Source organism: Lithobates pipiens, unplaced genomic scaffold, assembly GCF_037356315.1.
Source record: "Lithobates pipiens isolate NorthernLeopardFrog02 unplaced genomic scaffold, aLitPip1_a1.2 Scaffold_8, whole genome shotgun sequence".
Lineage (NCBI taxonomy): Eukaryota > Metazoa > Chordata > Amphibia > Anura > Ranidae > Lithobates > Lithobates pipiens.
Genome location: NW_027507903.1, coordinates 261348098 through 261371270, shown reverse-complemented (window position 1 = coordinate 261371270; position 23173 = coordinate 261348098). Strand labels below are relative to the sequence as shown.

General features: G+C 43.4%; 1 protein-coding gene across 1 annotated transcript; it reads left to right on the top strand.

The window, feature by feature from the left end:
• The first annotated feature begins 3746 nt into the window (after positions 1 to 3746).
• Positions 3747 to 22010, top strand: RLIG1 (RNA 5'-phosphate and 3'-OH ligase 1). The gene is made up of 7 exons (XM_077471385.1): positions 3747 to 3893; positions 7780 to 7897; positions 10439 to 10534; positions 14338 to 14454; positions 17809 to 18006; positions 19533 to 19702; positions 21545 to 22010. The coding sequence occupies exons 1-7, from the start codon at positions 3804 to 3806 to the stop codon at positions 21719 to 21721; spliced, it is 966 nt and encodes a 321-aa protein (XP_077327511.1). The 5' UTR covers positions 3747 to 3803; the 3' UTR covers positions 21722 to 22010.
• Positions 22011 to 23173: the final 1163 nt, after the last annotated feature.

The window sequence follows — 23173 nt, the reverse complement described above, 5'->3', positions numbered from 1 at the left end:
GGAAAGGTTAAATGCCCTTTTAGGAGGAGCTAGGGGAAGAAGAGTCTTTTTAAATAATTTTAACAAGGTGCATGTCACATGTTAGCAACGTAACATGCTAATATGACCTGTGTGCATATATCTTTAAAAGAATACATAAAGGTGAACCAGCATAAAAAAAAAAAAATGTGTCAAGTTTAGAGGTGCGCACGTTCAACCCGTGCAATTGCATGTACGTTGCTTGACATTTACTAAGATTTTGGCCGCTCAGTGAACAAACTCATGTGAACGAGTGCAAGAGCCGCTTGCGCATGCACACTGTTTACATTGCTCTCACGCAGTTCTAAACATACTTGCAGGCACAGCAGGCTTTCTCTGAAAAAGTTACTTTCTCATTCTATTTTAGGTATATTTGTTACTTGGGCAGATGTTACTAAGCTTCCTCACATCACCCTATAATATTGGCACCTCCATCTTCTGTCAATATTGAATTGGAAATGTCGTGCGCCATGTTCATAGTGGCGCACAGATTGCATTCTCCCGTCTGCCGAGATCACTATAGTAAATGGGGGATTCGAGCTCTGTTACCGGCGTACCATTTCGTAAATATGGACATATGCATTGCACTTTGCCGTGCGTCTCTACTGATGGTGCGCAGCTTTTCTAAATCAGCCCTACAGTTGAGAATAGGAGGCACAAATATAGAGAGCAATTTATTTATCAAAAATCATGTACTTCCACATCATGTAATACATGTTTGAACTATTGGTTCAATAAAGAAATTTTAAGTGCAGCAATCCTGTGGACTTTTCTTCTTATATTTGGTCGGTGGGATGACCAGATTGCACTGCATTAATTGAAGATGAAGAAGAATTGAGTGCGCTTTCCTCTATCTCAAGAATATATATATATATATATATATATATATATATATATATATATATATATATATAGCACTATCCCCCGAATGAGCTGCTGGTTATTTTTGGGCTTACCGTTACCTTTCGCTCTCCTTGTTGCACGTCTAGGGGATGTCCCGTGGTAGATGACCCAGTAACTTGAAACTGACAATAGAGCCACTTGAATGGATTTTATTTGCAAACTTAAACCATTAAACAGTCTTTTAATTTGGGATTAGAGGGTTGGACAGGAGGTTCAGGTACTCTCAATGTTAAAGAACTTTCTTACTTTGACTGCATCCAGAGAATAGCCATTCACAGATGGACGAACACTCAGGTTGGACAGTGCCTCTCTCACAAGGCCTAGCAGCCAACAAGGTGCTTACTCAGGAACAAAGTCTTTGTCACAGACGTTGCAGAACACGTAGGAAACTAAGCTGTAGAACACTTGTAGGATACCTGGATCTTTCAGCCTGCTTGGCGATATCCACAAGATCGGATTCTCTTGGTAATTTCAGCCGTTTAAGGCTCTTGATTACGAAAATTAATCCATGTGTGGTGTTCTTCTAAAGAGTCCTCCCCTGGAATGCTTGAAGTACACTGGGTCTCTCCCGAACCGGAGATGGCACCCAAGCACCTCAGAATCCTCCTCTAGTTTCCCCGCCTTGGGCTAGCCAGCCCCGAGGCGTTAAAGTCAGGTGGATCCACACCCCAGGCCATAGCCTTCCTGGGGGCTGGTCAGGAGGACAGGACATATTTTTCTCCCATTGACCACAAGTACCAAAGAGTATCTTACTACCACTGATCGCTGACAATGGTGTAATTTTTACTAACCACTGAAACTGTGGAATTTTTCCTCCCACTGACCTCAGGGTGTTTTGATGTTCCACTGACCAATAAAAAAAAAAGGACATTTTGTCCTCCCAAGTGACCATAGACCCTGGGGCATTCTTTCCATTCTTTACAGCAATGTAAGGGGCACTATGTTACATAATCCTAATTACTACCCTGTGTACACTACAGGGTCCATTCGTAAAACATTTGTTGGACAAATGTTACATACTTTTGTGCAGGTCGGACAAATTTTTTGTGTATAGTCTGTAGGAGATTAATTTCTATGATTGCCATCTCCATCTAGAGATCAAAACATGGTATAGTTTTCTGAACTACCTCAATGAAAAAAATTTACAGCTTTTTGTTCACTAGAAGGTAATGGCAATCATAGGAATTAATCTATTACACAAAAGTCATCCAGCCTGCAAGAAAGTGTGTGACATTCTTCTAACAAATGTTTTATAAGTAGGTCCCTATGCGTTATGTCATATATTACATACAGTAGTCCTATCACTGTGATCTGGAGGATGCTCTATACATTGCTCCCCTAGGGTACATAATCAGGGCCGTACCGTGCTGGTGGCGAGACCGGCGCCCGCCGGGGGCGCAAGCCGAGGGGGGGGGGGCGTTGTCTCAATCACTTCAGCAGGGACAGGCTTCAGCACACAGCAGCGGTGGGCTGGCGGCAGCGGCGCTGAGCACTGCTGCTTGCTGCTGGCACTGCAGAGCTCCTGCGTCAGCTTCAGATGCTGGAGGGAGATGGAGTGCTCTGGCGCAACTACAATAGCGGCTGAGCTGCGTGTCTCGCTCACACACAGCTCAGCCAATGCTGACAGTTCCACTGCTCCTCCTCTTCCCGCCCCTCTACTCTGTCTGCGGGGAGATGTGAAGGAAGGAAGATTTAAAAGCTGCAGGCAGCTTGCTCCTGAGCCTCATCGTGGGGTGAGTAAGCTCACCCGCTCTCCTGCCTTCTAGTGTGTATAGAAAACGAATTTGAGGGATGTTCTGTGGACTCTGATGCAAGAAGGGGGCTTTGGTGAGCAGAGACCCCCTTAAATCAGCTTTTCCCTTTACATTAGAGTCCACAGAGCTCCACCTTACAGTAAGTGGGGACTCAGTGCGGTCTCTCATGTAAGGGGGCTCAGTGCGGACTCTGATGTAAGGGGGCTCAGTGCGGACTCTGATGTAAGGGGGCTCAGTGCGGACCCTGATGTAAGGGGGCTCAGTGCGGACCCTGATGTAAGGGGGCTCAGTGCGGACTCAGATGTAAGGGGGCTCAGTGCAGACTCTGATGTAAGGGCGCTCAGTGCGGATCCTGATGTAAGGGGGCTCTGTGCGGACTCTGATGTAAGGGGGCTCAGTGCGGACTCTGATGTAAGGGGGCTCAGTGCGGACCCTGATGTAAGGGGGCTCTGTGCGGACTCTGATGTAAGGGGGCTCTGTGCAGACTCTGATGTAAGGGGGCTCAGTGCAGACTCTGATGTAAAGGGGCTCAGTGCGGACTCTGATGTAAGGAAGCAGGATGCGGGAGGAGCTGGAGATCTGCACAGTGAGTAGAGAGTAAAAGGGGGGGGGCATGATTGCAGGGATACTAATATAAAGGGGACTGCACTGTCTACAGTGCAGTCCCCTTTCTTTACATTTATGTCAGTGCTCCTGCCCCCCCCCCCCCCATGGAAAAATTGGCTGCTCAGTCTAAATTAAAGGAAATTGATGTAAATTAATTATTATTCTATAGAAAAAATAACAATAAAAAAGTGGTGCCTTTAGTTTTACATTAACACATATTCATTCATAGTAAATGCAGTATCATCATATCACTGTATATAATGAAAGGACCATTGACATTACTTTATTCATCTTATCCAGATCTTATCATTTCACTGATTTCAAAGTGCAGCTCCGTTCTGCCCCCAGCAGTGACCGCATAGAAATATCCAATGACTGCAGAGAACTACATTTCCCGTCATTCCGCACACCGCGCCGTGCTAGTCCCAGTTTTGTGATTGGGAGCTAGAGAAAGGGGCGGGACAGAAAGGCGGAAGTACTGCAGGTGAGGTGTATGGGCACGCTTTAGCAGCGCATAGCGGGATGCAGCAGACAGGAGCTGTACAGCAGAAGATCCCATGTTTATTCCTGACTGAGGTGAAGGATGAACCGTCTTCTAAGCGGGATCATCAGGTAATGGACAGATAGCTGTGATTTGTCTTTACAAAGCTGGTTGTGATCCCAGCCCTTCCAATGTCAGGAATGATCTACCTGAGCCATCATGAGGCAAGCAGAGAGGACACGTCTTCTGCATGGAGCTTTAAGGGGGTTGTAAATTGGGGAAACGGTAAACGCCTTGTGATAGGGGAGGAGAGTCAGTAACAATGTAATAGTATGCAGAGCTGGAGGCAGAGAACTCCATGCCCATAGGAGGGCGCCTCCCCCCCCCTCGTGCCTGCAGGAGGTCGAGGAGCTTATTTACCTGTAGGAGGGGGCACCCCCCCCCCCGTGCCTGCAGGAGGGCAAGGAGCTTCTTTACCTGTAGGAGGGGGCACCCCCCCTCCCCGTGCCTGCAGGAGGGCTAGGAGCTTCTTTACCTGTAGGAGGGGGCACCCCCCCCCTCCCCGTGCCTGCAGGAGGGCTAGGAGCTTCTTTACCTGTAGGAGGGGGCACCCCCCCCCTCCCCGTGCCTGCAGGAGGGCTAGGAGCTTCTTTACCTGTAGGAGGGGGCACCCCCCCCCTCCCCGTGCCTGCAGGAGGGCTAGGAGCTTCTTTACCTGTAGGAGGGGGCACCCCCCCCTCCCCGTGCCTGCAGGAGGGCTAGGAGCTTCTTTACCTGTAGGAGGGGGCACCCCCCCCCCTCCCCGTGCCTGCAGGAGGGCTAGGAGCTTCTTTACCTGTAGGAGGGGGCACCCCCCCCTCCCCGTGCCTGCAGGAGGGCTAGGAGCTTCTTTACCTGTAGGAGGGGGCACCCCCCCCCTCCCCGTGCCTGCAGGAGGGCTAGGAGCTTCTTTACCTGTAGGAGGGGGCACCCCCCCCCTCCCCGTGCCTGCAGGAGGGCTAGGAGCTTCTTTACCTGTAGGAGGGGGCACCCCCCCCCCTCCCCGTGCCTGCAGGAGGGCTAGGAGCTTCTTTACCTGTAGGAGGGGGCACCCCCCCCCCTCCCCGTGCCTGCAGGAGGGCTAGGAGCTTCTTTACCTGTAGGAGGGGGCACCCCCCCCCCCTCCCCGTGCCTGCAGGAGGGCTAGGAGCTTCTTTACCTGTAGGAGGGGGCACCCCCCCCTCCCCGTGCCTGCAGGAGGGCTAGGAGCTTCTTTACCTGTAGGAGGGGGCACCCCCCCCCCTCCCTGTGCCTGCAGGAGGGCTAGGAGCTTCTTTACCTGTAGGAGGGGGCACCCCCCCCCCCTCCCCGTGCCTGCAGGAGGGCTAGGAGCTTCTTTACCTGTAGGAGGGGGCACCCCCCCCCCCCCTCCCCGTGCCTGCAGGAGGGCTAGGAGCTTCTTTACCTGTAGGAGGGGGCACCCCCCCCCCCTCCCCGTGCCTGCAGGAGGGCTAGGAGCTTCTTTACCTGTAGGAGGGGGCACCCCCCCCCCCCTCCCCGTGCCTGCAGGAGGGCTAGGAGCTTCTTTACCTGTAGGAGGGGGCACCCCCCCCCCCTCCCCGTGCCTGCAGGAGGGCTAGGAGCTTCTTTACCTGTAGGAGGGGGCACCCCCCCTCCCCGTGCCTGCAGGAGGGCTAGGAGCTTCTTTACCTGTAGGAGGGGGCACCCCCCCCCTCCCCGTGCCTGCAGGAGGGCTAGGAGCTTCTTTACCTGTAGGAGGGGGCACCCCCCCCCCCTCCCCGTGCCTGCAGGAGGGCTAGGAGCTTCTTTACCTGTAGGAGGGGGCACCCCCCCTCCCCGTGCCTGCAGGAGGGCTAGGAGCTTCTTTACCTGTAGGAGGGGGCACCCCCCCCCCCCCTCCCCGTGCCTGCAGGAGGGCTAGGAGCTTCTTTACCTGTAGGAGGGGGCACCCCCCCCTCCCCGTGCCTGCAGGAGGGCTAGGAGCTTCTTTACCTGTAGGAGGGGGCACCCCCCCCCATAGGAGGGCACAGACCACCCCCTTCTAGTACCCATAGAAGAGGGCGCAGAGCATAACTTCTTTACCTGTGGGAGGGCGCAGAGACCCCCCCGCCTGTTGGAAGTTGCGGAGCTTCTATGCCCATCGGAACAGGCAAGGGGGGGAAGCCCCCCCCCTGTGCTTGTAGGAGGGTGCAGAGCCCCTCTCCTCCCCCACGCCCATAGGAGGGTATAGAGCTTCTTTACCTGTGGGAGGGTGAGGAGCCCCCGCGGTACCCATAGGAGGGTGCAGAGTTCCCCAATGCCCATAGGAGGGCACAGAGCTTCTAAACCCATAGGAGGTTGTGTAGCCCTCCTGAGTCTGTAGGAGGGTGCGCTGCCCCCCTCCCCCCTTTGCCCAGCTTCTATACCCACAGGAGGGTGCGGAGCCCCCCCCTGTGCCTGTAGGAGGGTGCGGAGCCCCTCCGTTGCCCATAGGAGGGTGAGGAACTTCCGTGCCCATAGGAGAGTAAGGAGTCTCTGTGCCATCAGGCAAATGAGCAGTCGCCATTAGAGGATGAGGAGCTTCCTTTTCTATAGGAGAGTCGCATTTGTAGAACTGTTCACTCACATCTATTGGTTAGGGATACTGCACATTTCTTGGTGCTGGCATTGGCAGCTTCTTCTGACTATTTGCCAACTTTTTTTTTTTTTTCTTGTTTTATTGCACAGGATAAACTAATTGCCTAATCTTTTTTATGACTTCCAATGTACTTTATTTTACAAAAACAAATCTTCAGAATAGTAATAACATTCAGTTATAGAAAACCAAAGCATAAAAAAGTGTATATCAACAAGAATACATTTTAGGTGAACCTTTCATATGAGAAACAAGCCGGTTGCCATTGTTGGCGCCTTCCAATAGTAATAATAGTTGCCTTGCCTAGCTGTCATGCTCAGTAGCAGTCACTGACTCGGAACAAGTACACAGATAAACAGTCTTGAATTTATCTTGAGGTTGTTAACTTTACTCCCTCCCTTTTTTTTTTTTTTTTTTTTTTTTTTTTTTTTTATTCATTAAAGTCTGACTGAAGAGCAGAGAGAATTCTTTGCATAGAAAGAATTGTGAAACTCTTTAGTCAAGATCACGATAACGATTCTTGACGATTAATTGTGCATTGCATACTAGCACATTAAAGAGGAAGTAAACTCTCCCACTCTGATGCTTATTTTCATTTAGTCCATTATAATAAGTCATTATCAGACTGTAGCCACTGTAATCCAGGCCAAATCACATATTACTTACTGTTTAAAGAAACTTTAAAAAACTTGTTTCCAGGGGTTAGGCAGCGCCATCTTAAGTATTGTTTTCTGAGTCCACAGTGGAGGGTATTTCCGCCCTTACATTGAGCACTTCTTGTACTGTTAACCAAGCTTCCTTCTCAATCCATTGTTTCTATGGCAAACCTGCTTCCCCGTTCATAGCTGACTTGTTTATTTCATAGTATATACTTGTGCCGATTGTCTAATGTTTGCCTTTGTCAGACTTATCAGCTTCAGCTGATAAGACTGCAGTAATGGCCAAGTTTAGACTGTATGTGAGATCACATGGTGTGTAGGAGGACGCTCTGAGTGATTAGCAGAGTTCAGTGCTGTGCGGTAGGAAGTCCTGATAACAGATAGATAAGCACATAGAGAATGTGCCGTAAATCAGGGGGAGATCTGGGCATGCTCAGTGACTTCATTCTACAGAACAGCAAGGATTACAACAATACTAAGCAAGTAAGGAGATATCTACAAGCAGTGGTCATTAGGGTTTTTTTATGCGGATTTACATGGGACAAGGTTGTGGGGGAGGGTTTACAACCACTTTAAACACTTGCCTTGAAGCGAAGCCTTCCAGCAGCACGCTGTCACCGCTGCAGAGGGCAGAGTTTACTAGCACTTTAAATCAACTCCTTGCCTTGTGTTTATAAACTCTTGACATTCAATTCTCACCATCCCTGGCACACCCACTGAAATTTGAAATATTCCTCTTTTCAGATGTTTAAGGTGGTGGCTACAGAGACTCTCCATCCTTTGGCACTGAATGCAGATATTCACAATGCGCTGCCTACCGAGAAAGTAGACGGTACATGCTGCTATGTTTCTAATCACAAAGGTAATACTAACTATATGGATTCAGTTTTGTCCTTGTTCAACTTTGTGCCTTCTTGCAATGTTTTCTTGTAAGAATGTGACCGTGTCATTAAAAATGAAACGATCGCCAGCATCTGGAATGATGTCTGGATGCACAGGAATTATATAGGAGCTCTTTAACTCTGCGTATGTAGGATATCCTTCTAGGACTATATTTATAGTGTTTGGTATTGAGAAATCTGCATAGTATGCTGTGTGCAGAAAAAAAAAATGAAAATTTTTATTTGGGTACAGTGTTGCATGACCACGTAATTGTCAATTAACTGCTTCCTGACTGCTGCACGCACAATGTACATCGGCAGAATGGCATGGGTGCGCAAAAGGGCATACCCATACGTCCCTTCAGAGTCTGCGGGGCACAAGCCCGCGATTACATCCGCCAGTGGATCGCGACGAGGAGAGGCAAAACTGGGAAATGCAAACAAGGCATTTCCCTGTGACATGACAAGGATCTACTGCTCCCTGTCATCGGGAGCAGTGGTCTCCATCATGTCCTAGGTAGCCCATCCCCCCCTACAGTTAGAACACGCCGAGGGAACACTTAACAACTTGATTGCCCCTAGTGTTTAACCCCTTCCCTGCCAATGGCATTTACACAATAATCATTGGCTATTTTTAGCACTGCTCACTGTATAAATGTCTGGTCCCAAAATAATGTCAAGTGTCCAATCTGTCCGCCGCAATGTCGCAGTTCACCACCATTACAAATTTTTAAAAAAATGCCATAAATCTATCTATTTTGTAGACACTATAACTTTTGCGCAAACCAATCAATATACACTTATGATTTTTTTTTTTCTCAAGTCATCTTCCAGGACAGCACACCTGAGAGATGAGAGGCTCCTCCCTACAGGAAACGCAATCAATGGATAGCTGTTTCTCCCTACACAGCGAAACTGTTTGTATTTTTTTCCAAATGACCCAAAGCCTGGGTCAAAAAAAATAGAAAAAAAAATAGAAGAATACATATCGGCCTAAACTGAGAGAATTTTTTTTTATATTTTTGGGGGGATATTTATTATAGCAAAAAGTAAAAAAAAAAAGCGTACTGCATCGCTTTAACTGACAATTGCGTGGTCGTGCAGCGCTGTACCCAAACAAAATTTATGTTTTTTTTTACCCACAAATAGAGCTTTGTTTTGGAGGTATTTGATGACCTCTGGTTTTAATTTTTTGCGCTATAAAACAAACAAAAAAAACAAAACAAAAAAAAAAGTGACAATTGTGGAAAAAAAAGTAAAAAAAAAAGATTTTTTCTTTTTCCACAATTGTCACTCTTCTTCTTTTTTTTTTTTTTTTTTTTTTTTTGTTTTATAGCGCAAAAAATAAAAACCAGAGGTCATCAAATACCTCCAAAACAAAGCTCTATTTGTGGGTAAAAAAAACATAAATTTTGTTTGGGTACAGCGCTGCACGACCACGCAATTGTCAGTTAAAGCGATGCAGTACCGTATCGCAAAAAATGACCTGTTCATGGGCAAGTGATTAAATAGCACATTTTACAGGTTTTATACAGCTTCGTAGCATATGCATGTGAAACCTTTTCATTGGCCTTTCTATATAAAAGGCCCTGCAGCCCAGATCTTTATCCCTTAGGGCAGCTCCAACACTAAGGACTTATATCACGTACACACGATCGGACATTCCGACAACAAAATCCATGGGATTTTTTCAGACGGATATTGGCTCAAACTTGTCTTGCATACACTCGGTCACACAATGTTGTTTTCCGAACATCAAGAATGCGGTGACTTATTACGAGCTGAGAAAATTGAAGTTCAATAGGCAGTGCAGCTCTTCTGCTTCATTCTGAGCATGCGTGGAACTTTGTGCGTCGGAATTGTGTACACAAGATCAGAATTTCCGACAGCGTATTTTGTTACCGGAAAATGTGAGATCTCAAATTTTGTGTGTCGGAAATGCTGATGGAGCCAACACACGGTCAGAATTTCCATCAAAAAGGTCCCATCTAACATTTTCCGTCAGAAAATCCGACCGTGTGAATGCGACTTTGGATGCAGAAACTGAGCTGTATCTCAGCAGCACAAACAAGACACCATTAATTCAATTCATTTTTAATATTCAAAGCAAACTCGCCTGTCCCTCGTTGTCTCCGTGCTTTACTTTGTAGATAAAATAAATTACATTGAAACCCCCCACTAGAATTTCTACCGGTAGCAGTGGCCATGACTCCCCATAAAGTCTTGTGTATAATCCTACATGGGCTGCCAAGTACACTTTTTGATAAGGTCAGTCATGCAGGCAGGAGGGTGTGCTTAGTGGAGAAAACCCCCTCTTCCAAAAAAAAAAAAGACTAGAAGCTAGAAACCGAAGAAATTTGAAAAAATATTTTTTAAAACGAAATGAAGATAAAATATTCCTATATTCTTTCTAAGGCTAGCAGCATAAGGATTAAAAATGGTTGATGTTGATTATGAGAGTACCACTTTACCACTTTGGAAGATCTATTTATTTCATTCTTGTTTTAATTTTTCTCTTGCAGGTTGCCCATATTTGTGGGCTCGTTTTGATAGGAAGCCAACAAAGCAAGCTGATAAGAAATTTAAAAAGCACATGCTTTCAATAGGAAGCTCCAAAGGTATTTATCACCAGATTCTAGACTCTATCACCCAATGTGTTGAATCTATCATTTATATTTCAAATTCTAGGGCCTGGAAATAAGCCTAATTGCAGCTGTTCTTAGCTTTCCGTGGTAAGCTGGTAATGGATATTGTTCACCTACTCTACCTGTAATTGTAATGCGGTTAGGCTATTCCTGAAAGTGAACATCCCCATAAATAGCATATTTTTTTTGTTCGCAGTTATGACGCGGATAAGAGCGGGTGTGTTGCGTTTTTCAGCATGTTGCAGTTCATTTATGACCAGACCTGTAGTTTATGCAGTTGTCACAATTAATATAGAGCTGCACAATTAATCGTTAAAAAATCACGATCTTGATCAGGATCCTAATCTGACATTTCTACAATTCATATAAAAGTCACAGAACCGTTCTCTGCTTAGAGCTGTCAAAAAAAAAAAGCAGCAGCAAAGTTTATCACAACATTGCTTAGAGCTGAGATGAAAAGAAACATTGTATCATTTGGTTCTTTAGATCAGGGGTCCTCAAACGTTTTAAACAGGGGGCCAGTTCACTATCCCTCAGACCGTTAGAGGGCCAGACTATAGCTTAAAAAAAAAAAAACTATGAAAAAATTCCTATGCATACTGCACATATCTTATTTTGAAGTGAAAAAACAAAACGGGAACAAATACAATATTTAAAATGAAGAACAAGTAAAGTTAAATCAACAAATTTACCAGTATTTCAATGGGAACTATGGGCCTGCTTTTGGCTAATGAGATGGTCAATGTTGCAGCCCAATCAGTGCCCCCCCACCATCATTGCAAGCCCCCCTCACAGCCTTACTGTGCCAAACAATGTCTCGTCAGTCAGTGCGTGTGCACATGGGGCATCTCCTGCTGCTGTGTCACGGCTCACTGTGAAAAGTTTGGGCGTGCTGTGATAAAAGTCCCACCCTCCTCTTAGACCAGCTTGTGTGATAGACAGAACACTGCCTCTATCACACAAGCTGGTCTAGGACGAGGGCGGGACTTTTATCACAGTGCACCCAAACTTTTAACGGTGAGCTCTGTGACGCAGCAGTCTCCCGCTGTGTTACAACCGGCCAGCCCCGAGGCCTGGCCTGTCAGGAATCCGGCCCTGCGTGGGCCGGATAAATGTCCTCGGCGGGCCGTAGTTTGAGGACCCCTGCTTTAGATCAAAGGGATGAACTTTGGTCAGCAAATGAGGTCAGTTTAACCACTTAAAGACTAAGCCTTTTTCTGACACATGTTGCTTACAAGTTAAAATCTGTATTTTTTGCTAACATAAAATATCTATCTATCTCTCTGAGACCCTAGAGAATAAAATGGCATGTACAGTGGCCTTTAAAATGCAATGTTTTGGTAAAAAATACACTTCAATGAGTTAAAAGAAATAAATACACAGTAAAGTTAGCCTAGTTTTTTGTATAATGTTAAAGATGTTACGCTGAGAATTGTGTTGTTTATTCTAAGCAGCAAAAGTGTGATTGTGTTTTTTTTTTTTTTTTTTTTTTTTTTTTTTCAGAATCGTGCAGCTCTGAATTAATACCATAAACTGTCCCAATGCCTACAAATATTGTACAGTGTCCCAATGTTCTTATCTCTCACTTGCCTTATCCACAAAGAGTTTGAAATTTCATGTTTCTGTCCAAGTTTTAAAACATTCTTTCTGCTTGCATCACTCCCTGTAGGTCACCTTCCATCATTCACTGTGTTTTTGCATCACAGAAAAGGGTGTGATAGGGAGTGTATTACCAGTCTGGACCACACCTCCCTCATTACTATACCACCACCTACTTCTTGCCTTAAGGTGACCATACACATTACAATCTCCTTTTAGATCTACCATCGGCTGTGTAGTGCAAGGGCCTAATTTGATACAAATTGATAGATTATTCAGGTCTTGCTATTCCATAGTTCTGGTACATCCTAAAGGAAATTGTACAATCAGATTGCATAATGCATGGCCATCATTATATAAATACATGGGAGGGAGCAGATGAAGACACTCGGCTGTCAGGCCTCCGTTTACATCTTCACATAACTTGCGTTCCCACACATGTTCCAATCACCACGCATAGGGCAACCTGTATGTATGTGTGTGAGTTTTTTTTGTATTTTATTTTATTTTTTTTAACATGCATTTGGAAATGCACAGATGTGAATGGAGCCTCATTGTTCTTGTGTAAACGCACCAATTTCACATTCAGACCCCATTCACACATAGAGTAGTAGAAGCGCATATTTTTTTGGCTCGTTTTTCCAGTAACACACTGATTTCAATGGGTTGCGCTACACGTGGAAAAGTAGCTCATGGGACATTTTGGCGTGGTGCAAGTTTTTTTACTGTGTGTCTTTCTGCGTTTGTCACCCGTTTTTTCATGTGTTTGCTTCTGTTTGGTGTTCCATTAACAATAATGGCACTGAAAGCACAGCTAGGCAATTTTAGGTACATAAAGGTATAGACTATACAATCTGATTTGTACAATTTCTTTTATATTTACCAAAACTATGAATAGGAGGACCCACCTATCTATCCATTCACTGTGTATCCAATCAGGCACTACATCAGGAGTGTCCAACCCATGTGCTTCATGCGGCCCCATGGCGGTAAGCATGCATTTTGGGCTCGTCTGGAGGGACACTGGGGATGCTGTGCAAACATAGTTGATGGGTGCAGGGTATATGCTGATGAGGTCAGATGGTAAACTCTGGCAAACTCCTGCATGTGTCTTACTGGTTTCTCTCCTTCCTAAATCTACATACCAGCAAGGGCTAAGATAAGGCCTTGTTCTCAAAATAAAAGCTATTGTTTTTCTGCAACCGAGGTACATTAATGGTACATAGGGGAGCTGGAATGTTGAAAAAGAAAGTGATCTTGGGCTTTAATGTCTCGCACTTTGAAAACTAAAATGCTTGAGTTTCAGATGTATATATTGATCCATATAAATATTCAAATGTAGTCAGTATATATGAGAGATTTGAAATGACAGACATAATTTATGAATACTGGAGCAAAAGCTGAACTCTTGCCTATAGCAGCCATATTGTTTTGATTTGAAAATAATATAGTTTGCCAGTGCTAACCTCATGAAATTTCTGGTTGCATGGCTGATTCTTTTAGGCTGGGTTCACACGTGTGGTGCGAATTACAGCTCTGTTTTCTCTGCGAAGAGAAAAAACGGCTGTTCAGTGGTGCCTCTCCGTTGTAGCTGCAGATCAGTGAGGGGGGAGATGTAGTGAGGAGAGAATTTGTGTTCAAAACGGAATGCGTCTGCGAATAGTATGCGTTCACATAGAAGGTAACTCGCACCGCAATATCCAGAAAACGCACGCGGTTTTTGGGCAATGCGTAGTGCGAATACAACACAAATATGTGAACCAGATGCATTCAAATGAATGCATTTTAAAATGTCCTGCTAATTGGATGCGGTGTAAGCCGCATCTAACTTGCATCGGTGTGACCCACGCCTTAAACTTGAAACACTGATCCAGGTAAGCATACGAGGATCTCAGACCTTACTGAAGTTGTGAAGCCAGTGGGTCAACATGACAGCTAGCCAACAAGACAGCTAGCCAACAAGCATTCTCATAAAAACTGTAGAGCAATAAGTGACTACTAGGCAAAGTCCCGTTAATTACTGCAAGACAAAATCCTCCAGGTAAGAAAATTAAATATTTGTTAGAAAATCAAGCAGTTGTGTATTATATGGATGTTCCAAAATGCATACAAATTCAGTATGTTTAAACGAGAGTGCCTTTTGTGAGTTCTAATTTTTTTGTGATGATCTTTTTCAGACTTCATTTGGAATGTTGATGAGGACTTAAAATCTGTTCCTGATTTCTGGATTCCTGCAAAAGGTGTAAAAAAGGTGGATGGAAAGCCATACCCTGATGAAAACGGTCATATACCAGGTACCTCTGGGAGTATTTAAGCAAAAGATGTCTAAATCTAGCATGTCAACCGAGTATTGCCTGTACTAATAGGGGTTGATTTACTAAAGGCAAATGGGTTGTTCACTGCATGAGACATTGCACTATGCAAAGAATCGCGTCCTTCACATGCAGGGAAAAAAAAATTTGAACAATGGAAATCGGCAGAGCTTCACGTCACTTACTAAACTCTGGAAAAATCAAAACCTTTCAAATTCAACTTCTTTTGCAAAGTGAACAGTCTATTTGCCTTTAATCAACCCAAATGTCTCCATAAAGAGAAGTTGGCATCCTTTGTCAGCCCCCTTTTTAATAGTAATCAAGTTAAAAAAACTAGTCAGAAAAAAAAAAAAAAAAAAATCTAAAAGACCCCACCCACATCTCACACAATGTATTGATGTGAGAGATATAATGTTAAGGTCCATATGCATGGTTAACTTTAAAGTGATGAGCTGTAAAGGTTTTTAAACAATTGTCCATGGACCATCTTGGGTATCGTAAATTTCTTCTATCCCACAGGTACGGGCAATTTTTAAGATTTTATAAAAAAAAAAAAATTCTGCTAAGACTGCATTCCTGTCTCTTACCTGTATTAAAGTGCGTCCCACATTTTGCAGCTCAACTTCAATGTTGAGGGAGTTAAAGAAAAAAAAAAGTATGGGAATACTTCCTTCCTTTTTTATTTTTTATCCTACTTACTAAGGCGGATGTAGCATTGGTGCCGATGCTGCATCTGTCCCCCGTCGGCTCTAACACTAAGGAGTGAGCGATCAAACGCCACCGATTGTTTGGTTATCACAGCTTCCCGAGCAGAGACCTGGTGACTTGTCATTCGGCAGCTCTCTTCTCTGCACCCCCGCACTCGCTGAAACGCTGGGCTGTGGAGGGGACGAAAGCTGCTGACTCGGGCTCTCAGCAGCTTGCTGAGAGGCTGAGCCAGGTGCAGGTCTAGGCATGTGGGCAGGTCCCGGGATGTCCCGACCATATGGCTGTGGCCTTGCCTGAGCTTGGACCGCCTCTGTGACGTCAGCAGACAGCAGGCTTCAACCCGCTGTCTTCTGAAAACTGGTCACAGGAGTGCAGAACAAACTGCAATCCTGTGATCCAAAGGAGAAGTACAGCCAAATGAGCTTTGACAGTACTTCTCCTTTTAATAGCTTCTATGAGCCGCAGCCCAAAAAAAGACAGAAGGCTTTATTCTCCTTCCATTTAGCAGAAACTCATGCTTTGATTACACTGCATTAACATGATTTACAAATTATGTATGTAGTATAATCAAGTGATCATCTGAGCACATTGTGAAGGAAAATCTTTCAGGCTTAATTCACACTGACTTGCAATAAAATGGATGTACTTTTCCATCCATTTTATGCACTTTGACATTGCAGGATTTCCTTTGACATCATCTGCTGTGGATCACAAAATCTGAGAAAACAACATTTTTAAATTTTTTTCTTGTTGACCTGAGTTTTTTCACTGTTTGATATGCATTGTGTTATGCATACATATTGCATTTTAATGCAATGCAGGTCAACACAGCATTGTAGTGTGAACGGCACACACAAAAAACAATTGTTTTTTAGGTGTTCTTGAATTGAATTGCGTTTTTTTTTATTTTTTTTTATTTATTTTTTTATAGCTGCACTAAAATGCAGATCAATGCGCTAGGGCGACTTGGCCCTCCAATGTTCTTATGACAGCTTTCGAAGATGGGAATTTTGTTCACGTTGAAGAGATGTCCTTTAATTTTCAATTGTGTCTCAATGATAGGAAGTGAAGAGAAATCTTACAGGCACCAACAAAACGTATTGAAGTGTTTTTAATCCTTCCCAATAGAGCTGTGCAATCAGCCATTAAAGAATCCGATCGCAAATTCTCCACCGCCCTCACGATCTTAACAAATAATTTTCCCGATTCTATGTAGAATTCTGCTCTCACAGCTGTCTAAGCCCTTGTACACACGGTGGGAGATTCCGACGGAATGTGTCCTATCAGACCGTTTTGTCAGATAATCCGACTGTGTGTGGTCTCCATCGGACTGTTTCCACCGGAATATCCGACGGACCAAGTTTTCCAACTTGTCCGTAAAATTTTCCCACAAAATGCTCCGATCGGACATACTCTGATCGTGTGTATCCTACTCCGACGGACAAAGTGGCACGCATGCTCAGATCAAATTCCTAGACCAAAGCTATTGGCTACTAGCCTGAACGTAGTCCCGTCGTAACGAAATAATGTCATCACGTTATGTACAATCGGATTTTCCGACAACTTTGTCCAACCATGTGTATACAACAGTTTCGGACAAAATCCAATGGATTTGGTTGTCAGAATGTCCGACCGTGTGTACAAGGGCTAAAAAGGAAGAAAAAATCCAGGCAGCCTGCAAAGTTCTTGACAACATCGCTTAGATAAGATGCAATGTAACACTTAAGCCCCATACACACTATTCGATTTTCTGCAGATTGTCTTTAGATTTACAAAAAATGTAGTGCAAGGGCCTGCCTGATTGCATACAAATTGAAACTCTTAAGGGTTGTTCTCCATATTATATGGTTTTGGTAAATCCTGAAGACAAAAATCTGCAGAAAATCTAATAGTGTGTATGGGGTTTTAGTCCTTTTTTAGATCAAAGGAATTTCGGTCTGTAAATCAGGGCCGTTCTACAAGCAGGTTTACATATGCATGCAAACCTCAGTTCAAAGAATATTTAATAAAAAAATAAAAAAAAGAATCCTTTCTGCATACAAAATGAAAGCAGAGCACTAATATTGCTTTTGAGACCACCTACATGAAACTTCTATAAAATAGTCAAGGGCTACTTAGCAACCAGCAAAAGTTGAGACCATACATGTTGGTTGAGAGTATCATGTACAAACCAGCGCAGTGCAATGGTTACGAGTATGTGATCTAGAGAGTGAAGGAGCCGTGTGTTATGTACTGAATGCAAGGGCCAGGAGTCTGTTCTGTACAGAATGTGTGAGTCTGGAGTTTGTAATATATAAAATGAAGGGGTAAGTAGTATATACAACCCAAAGTACAACATACCGAATTATTAATTTCCGCACCACCCCTTTATTCTGAGCACAGTGGGGCCCCATGGGACACTTCGAAAACAGACACACGCCATAAACTAACTTTCTGGTGGCAAACAACACCAGCCAGTCAAGGCAGAAAACATGGGCACCAGTGGCCATGGTTGGGGTATCAGGCAAGACATATGGGACATATGCCCTAGTATCTGGTTCTAGCAACACCCATGCAAATAAGCTATGAAAGCTCATTCTATTTTAAATTATGATTATAATTTGTACTGTTTTTTTTTTTTTTTTGTAGGTTGGGTGCCTGTGGAGAATGGCAATAAGCAGTACTGCTGGCATTCAAGTGCTGTAAATTACACATTAAGTGTTGCTTTAGTACTAAAACCACATTTGGAGGATCCGGAATCTTTAGAGATCTGTCTTGTTCACTTGTCGGATCTTCTTGAACAAACTCTGGAACTTGTAGGAACCAATATAAACGGAAACCCATATGGCAAGTATTTTTATATAAAAATACTTTTGTAGTTTTAAATCTTTTAGTGATGTTTACTTAAAGTATTAAAAGAGTAAGTATAATTTAATATTTCCCAAGTCATCTTCCAGGACGGCACACCTGAGAGATGATTGGCTCTTCCTTTAACAGGAAACTCAATCGAGCCAGTGTGCCCACACTTCCAATGCCGACGCAGGGAGAGGAGTAAGGCCGCATCACTGGACTGTGGGACAGGTGATTGTTTATTAAGTCAGCAGCTACACTTTTCTTTTTCTTTCTTTTTTTTTTTTTTTGTAGCTGCTGCCCTTTAACCAATTCCCGACCGGCGCACACCGATGTATGTCGGCAGAGTGGCACGAATAGGCAAATGGGTGTACAGGTACGTCCCTGTAAATTTGGCACCCTGCCATCACGTGCATGCCGGCCGGGACCTCCGTGTGTCGGGTCGTGGGTCCCGCGGACTCATTCGCTGCGGGGATACCCGCGATCGTCTCACGGCGAGGAAGAACGGGGAGATGCTAATGTAAACAAGCATCTCCCCATTCTGCCTAGAGAGTGTCACTGATCTCTGCTCCCTGTGATTTGAGATCAGTGATGTGTAGCCATGACCCCCCCGGCCCCCAAGTTAGAAGCACGCCTCAGGACACTTAATCCTTACGCTGCCCCCTAGTGGTTAACCCCTTCACTGCCAGTGTCATTTACACAGGAATCAGTGCATTTGTATAGCACTGATTGCTGTATGAATGACAATGGTCCCAAAAATGTCCAATGTGTCTGCCATAATGTCGCAGTCACGATAAAATTTGCAGATGGCTGCCATTAGAAGAAGACAAAAAAATTATTAATAAAAAATGCCATAAAACTATCCCCTATTTTGTAAACGCTATAACTTTTGCGCAAACCAACGCTTATTGCGTTTTTTTTTTTTTTTTTTTTTTTAAGAATTGGCCTAAGCTGAGGAAGAGTTTTTTTTTTTTTTTTTATATATATTTTTGGGGGAGATTTATTATAGCAAAATGTAAAAAATAATGCGTTTTTTTTTTTTTTTGTTTAGAGCGCAAAAAATTTAAATTGCAGGGGTGATCAAATTCCATCAAAAGAAAGCTCTAATTGTGGGGAAAAAAAGGATGTCAATTTTGTTTGGGAGCAATGTCGCACAACCGTGGAATTGTCAGTTGAATTGAAAAAAGTGCTCTGGTCAGGAAGGGGATAAAATCTTCCGGGGCTGAAGCGGCTAATGAACTTACAAATGAGTGTAACTCCGCTTTAAGCTTTAAGATTTATGTCAAGGCTCCCTTTTTGAAGTCTAGTCAACTTCTGTATTTTACAACACACTGAAGGCATGTGGCATTGATATTTTCCTGTTCATGAAATCTGGCTTAGAAAAATGACTTAATATTTGCTCCTTATATAGACCAAACTATCAGGACATTCATATGTACTACACCAAAGTGTCATGATTGAAGTGTAAAATATAGTTTATGTGCAAATTATAATTTATGATAACATTTGTGTTATTCATTCAGGTATTGGCAATAAGAAGAATCCAATTCATTTCCTTGTCCCTCATGGTACATTTCTCATTAAGACTCTTCCAGCTCTGAATCATAATAGTCTCATATCCTGGTTTAATCATTGTCAGGAGGGAAAAGTTGAAGGAATTGTATGGCACTGCAAAGATGGATCTTTAATAAAGGTACACTTGGTTTTATTATTGAATTATTGAGAATTGAAAACATTTGATGATGCTACAAATTTTAGTAAGACTCCAGGTGTAATCCTTTATGAACTGTTATTACACTGTTCTATGATTTCCAAACTCTGTGTCCTGCTGTGTTTGATCAGCATTAGAGAGAAGTAGCTGGTGGTTATAAAATGTGATCCTAAGGATGGCTATATATTTTACAATTTTCCTTTTGGATTTACCAAAACCATATATATAAGGTCAGCCCTAAACATTTTCAGTTTGTATGTAACCAGGCAGGCCCTTGCACTACATAGTTTGATAATGAAGATAAAGGAATTTGAGTAGGAAATTTTTATAATGTAGAGTCAGCCTAATTGTTGAAGGACTACAACAATTGGTTGGTGACTATTTTATGTAAATATGGTGGTATCAGCTTAAATGGCTACTAAACAGTTTGCTATATGTAAAAGGTCAGAATTCTTTATATTTTGAAATACTACTGGCATAGACAAGGAGTCTTGACTGGCTGATCAGTAGTGGCCCAAACACCCCCCCCCCCAGTTTGGTTCACACCAGAACTCCCAAATATTAAAGAAGTTTCTCTATTAAGGTCTATGGGAGCCAAACATGAAAAATCAAAAGTCCCCCATTGTGAAGGCTTATAGGCAAGTTAGAAGCCATAAAAAGGGTATGGGGGCCCAGCTACTGGGGGACATGTATCCGATGCAAAAATAGAATTAAACGGAGAAGCACTGATTTTAAGGATGTCCTTACTGTGTGTTGTTTTTTTTTTTTTTTTTTTTTTTTGAGAAGCTGGTTGACAATTGATGACTCATCCGTTGTTAAGGATGTGGCGGACAGCTTCCCGGCCCCACTCCTTAACCAGTTGACTTCGCTTGGTGGAGGCGAACATCCCCCTGATCACATGGAAAATGTGTGTTTGGGCCATCCCTATCTGTGATATAATAACTTTAATACTCAGAATAGTTATGCACAAGACTTCTTCATAGTGAGCCAACGAGAAAAATCAAATGATGCCTGTGAGTTGAATGAACTAGCAGACATGTTACAAAGACTGTTTGTGTTTTTTTTTTTCATGTAGTTATTTGCCTGTGGTTCAACTTTAGGGTTAAATTTCTGTGCTATGCATGCATTCATCTGCTCCTTCTGTGTTTTTGCCACAGCACCATCAAGGAGATCGAGTAGCTGAAACCGGTCCTATTAAATAATTGGTGCCTTTAGCCCATAACTGCAAACATTGTGTGCAGTGTGGATTGACAGTTCTCCTTAGCAGTGAATATAATATTAGCATTTGGCTTTTGATCGGTCTGTGCTTAAAGGGAACCTGTAATAAGAGACACAGAGGATGTCATTACAAACTGCCTTCTTGGGACCTTTGTCCCTAAAAAGATTCAAATAAAAGGATTTTAAAGTGAGTACAGAAATCTTGTTTTCTGACCCAGAACAAGCATGCATATTAAAAGAGTAAAATCAAAACTTCTGTCTTGCAGACTTAATTTAGGTCTGTGTTGCTAATGCCATCATCATGTCAGCTAGGCAACTAGAATTTTCAGAAAGGGAAGGAGGCATTATCAGTTTCTCAGTACAGGTTTTTATATAAATTGGATTACTGTTCAGTGTTAGATATGGCTGGAAGGGGGCAAACCACAGTGGTTGCAGTGGGCAGAGAGGCGGTTATGCCCAGACTTTGGAATTGGGGAGGTATCCAGAGGATCAGCAGAATGGAAACCTAGCCCTATGAAAAATAGAAACTTCCTTACAGGTAGTCTCTTGAGATTTGGGGGCTACAATTTTGCAGTTATGACATGAGTGTACCGTTTTTTCTTTTAGCTTCATCGTCATCATCTTGGATTATCCTGGCCACTTAAGGATACATACCTGAATTCAAAACCCGTTTTCATCCGAATGAATTTATGTAAATATGAAGCGGCTTCCCATTGTTTAACACAATTTGCAAAAATAGATGCTCTGCAATACGACAGCTTAAAGGATGTTTTATTGGACTGAAAAGTAAATACTGATGAGTGGTCAGGCTGGACCAGACTTGTATGATAAATTGCTACTTGTCAACAACAAAGCTGCCTTTTGGAAGGTACACTAAATAATAATAAAAAAAAAAGTAAAGTGCTAATGGTTAAAATAATTTTTTTTTTTTTTGCGGTTGTTTAGTTAAGAGCTGCATCCGCCTGGAAATGTAGTTAATTTGACAATTACTTTGTGATTATTATTTTTTTTAAACTTTGTTATGGGGAAGGTCTGTCTGAGTATGTTCTCTATTAAAGCTTACCAGTCCTTAGTGGCTCTCATGTTTTTTTTTTTTTTTTTTCCCCTTTCACCTGGTGATCCTGCCAGTAACATGCTGTCCTGGCTTTGGGTGACAATGTTTACTGTACCAAATAAAGAAGTTGTATTGTCATGCTACTCTCACGATTTGGACAACAAGCACCTCTGCCCCTAATCTACATAATATGGGGGAGTTGTGCAGTTCACGGAGAACTGGGAAGGTTGGTACCATTGAGGTTAAAATTCAAAACACAAGAAATTACAAGTACTACATTTCTGTCAGGATTGAGAATTTGACAATTTGGAAGATGTAAAACGAATGGAGCCACCACATCTAAAAACTGGTAAACTTCTTGGATTTAGCTATATAAATAAACTGCCTCCTGCTACAGCCAAATATTTCAAATTTTGACTCATCAGGTCATTTTCTGCACCCCAGTTCCTATCATGCATAATTGTCACTTAGCCTTGTTTCCATGTTAGGGTATGGCTTTTTGGCCACAATTCTTCTATGAACACTGATTCTGGACAGAAGATTGGTGTACCTGGATCTCATTAGCTTCTGCGCTGATGTCCTGCTGGACATCGTCCAATTGTTGAAGGGAAGTAAACATGACGTGTCGGTCATCTGCTGCATTAAGTTTCCTTGGCCAACCATGGCAGCTACAGTCCTTAATGCTGATAAATACAGACAGATATCCATCAGGGAAGTGTGATATTAGCCTCAAATTTATTCTGCAGCAGAACAACCCCAACCAGACAGCCAATGGTTATTGAGCACTATCTTCAGCGTAAAGAACAGCGCTCTAAACTCAACATCATCAAATCTGCCTGGGAGTACATCCTCAGATGTAGCCAAGATCTGTGGTTACTTCCCCATGATGTTTGGAGAACCAAAATAAACTGTGTGCACCTAGAGGGATTGATGCTGGCTTGAAACCAAGGGGTAGCCACACCAAATACCTATCAATGGAAGACTAGTGTGTTCTGCCTGCTCATAATCCAGGGAGATGTGGGGGCCTGCGCCTAGCTGTTTGAACCTCTCCTGCATGTTCAGAGGCTACCAGTTGAGAGGAAGCAGTTACCACCGTATTACCTTTAAAGGCATTAGTGCAGGTGAAACTCCTATCGTCATTGTTTCATAACATGTGGGGAGGGCTCCTTGTACCTAGGTGA

Coding starts and splice junctions, on each gene's coding strand:
- RLIG1 (XM_077471385.1), top strand. CDS start 3,804: ATGCAGCAGACAGGAGCTGTACAGCAGAAGATCCCATGTTTATTCCTG. Junction 7,898..10,438: donor CTATGTTTCTAATCACAAAG/GTAATACTAACT, acceptor TTTCTCTTGCAG/GTTGCCCATATTTGTGGGCT. Junction 14,455..17,808: donor TGAAAACGGTCATATACCAG/GTACCTCTGGGA, acceptor TTTTTTTTGTAG/GTTGGGTGCCTGTGGAGAAT.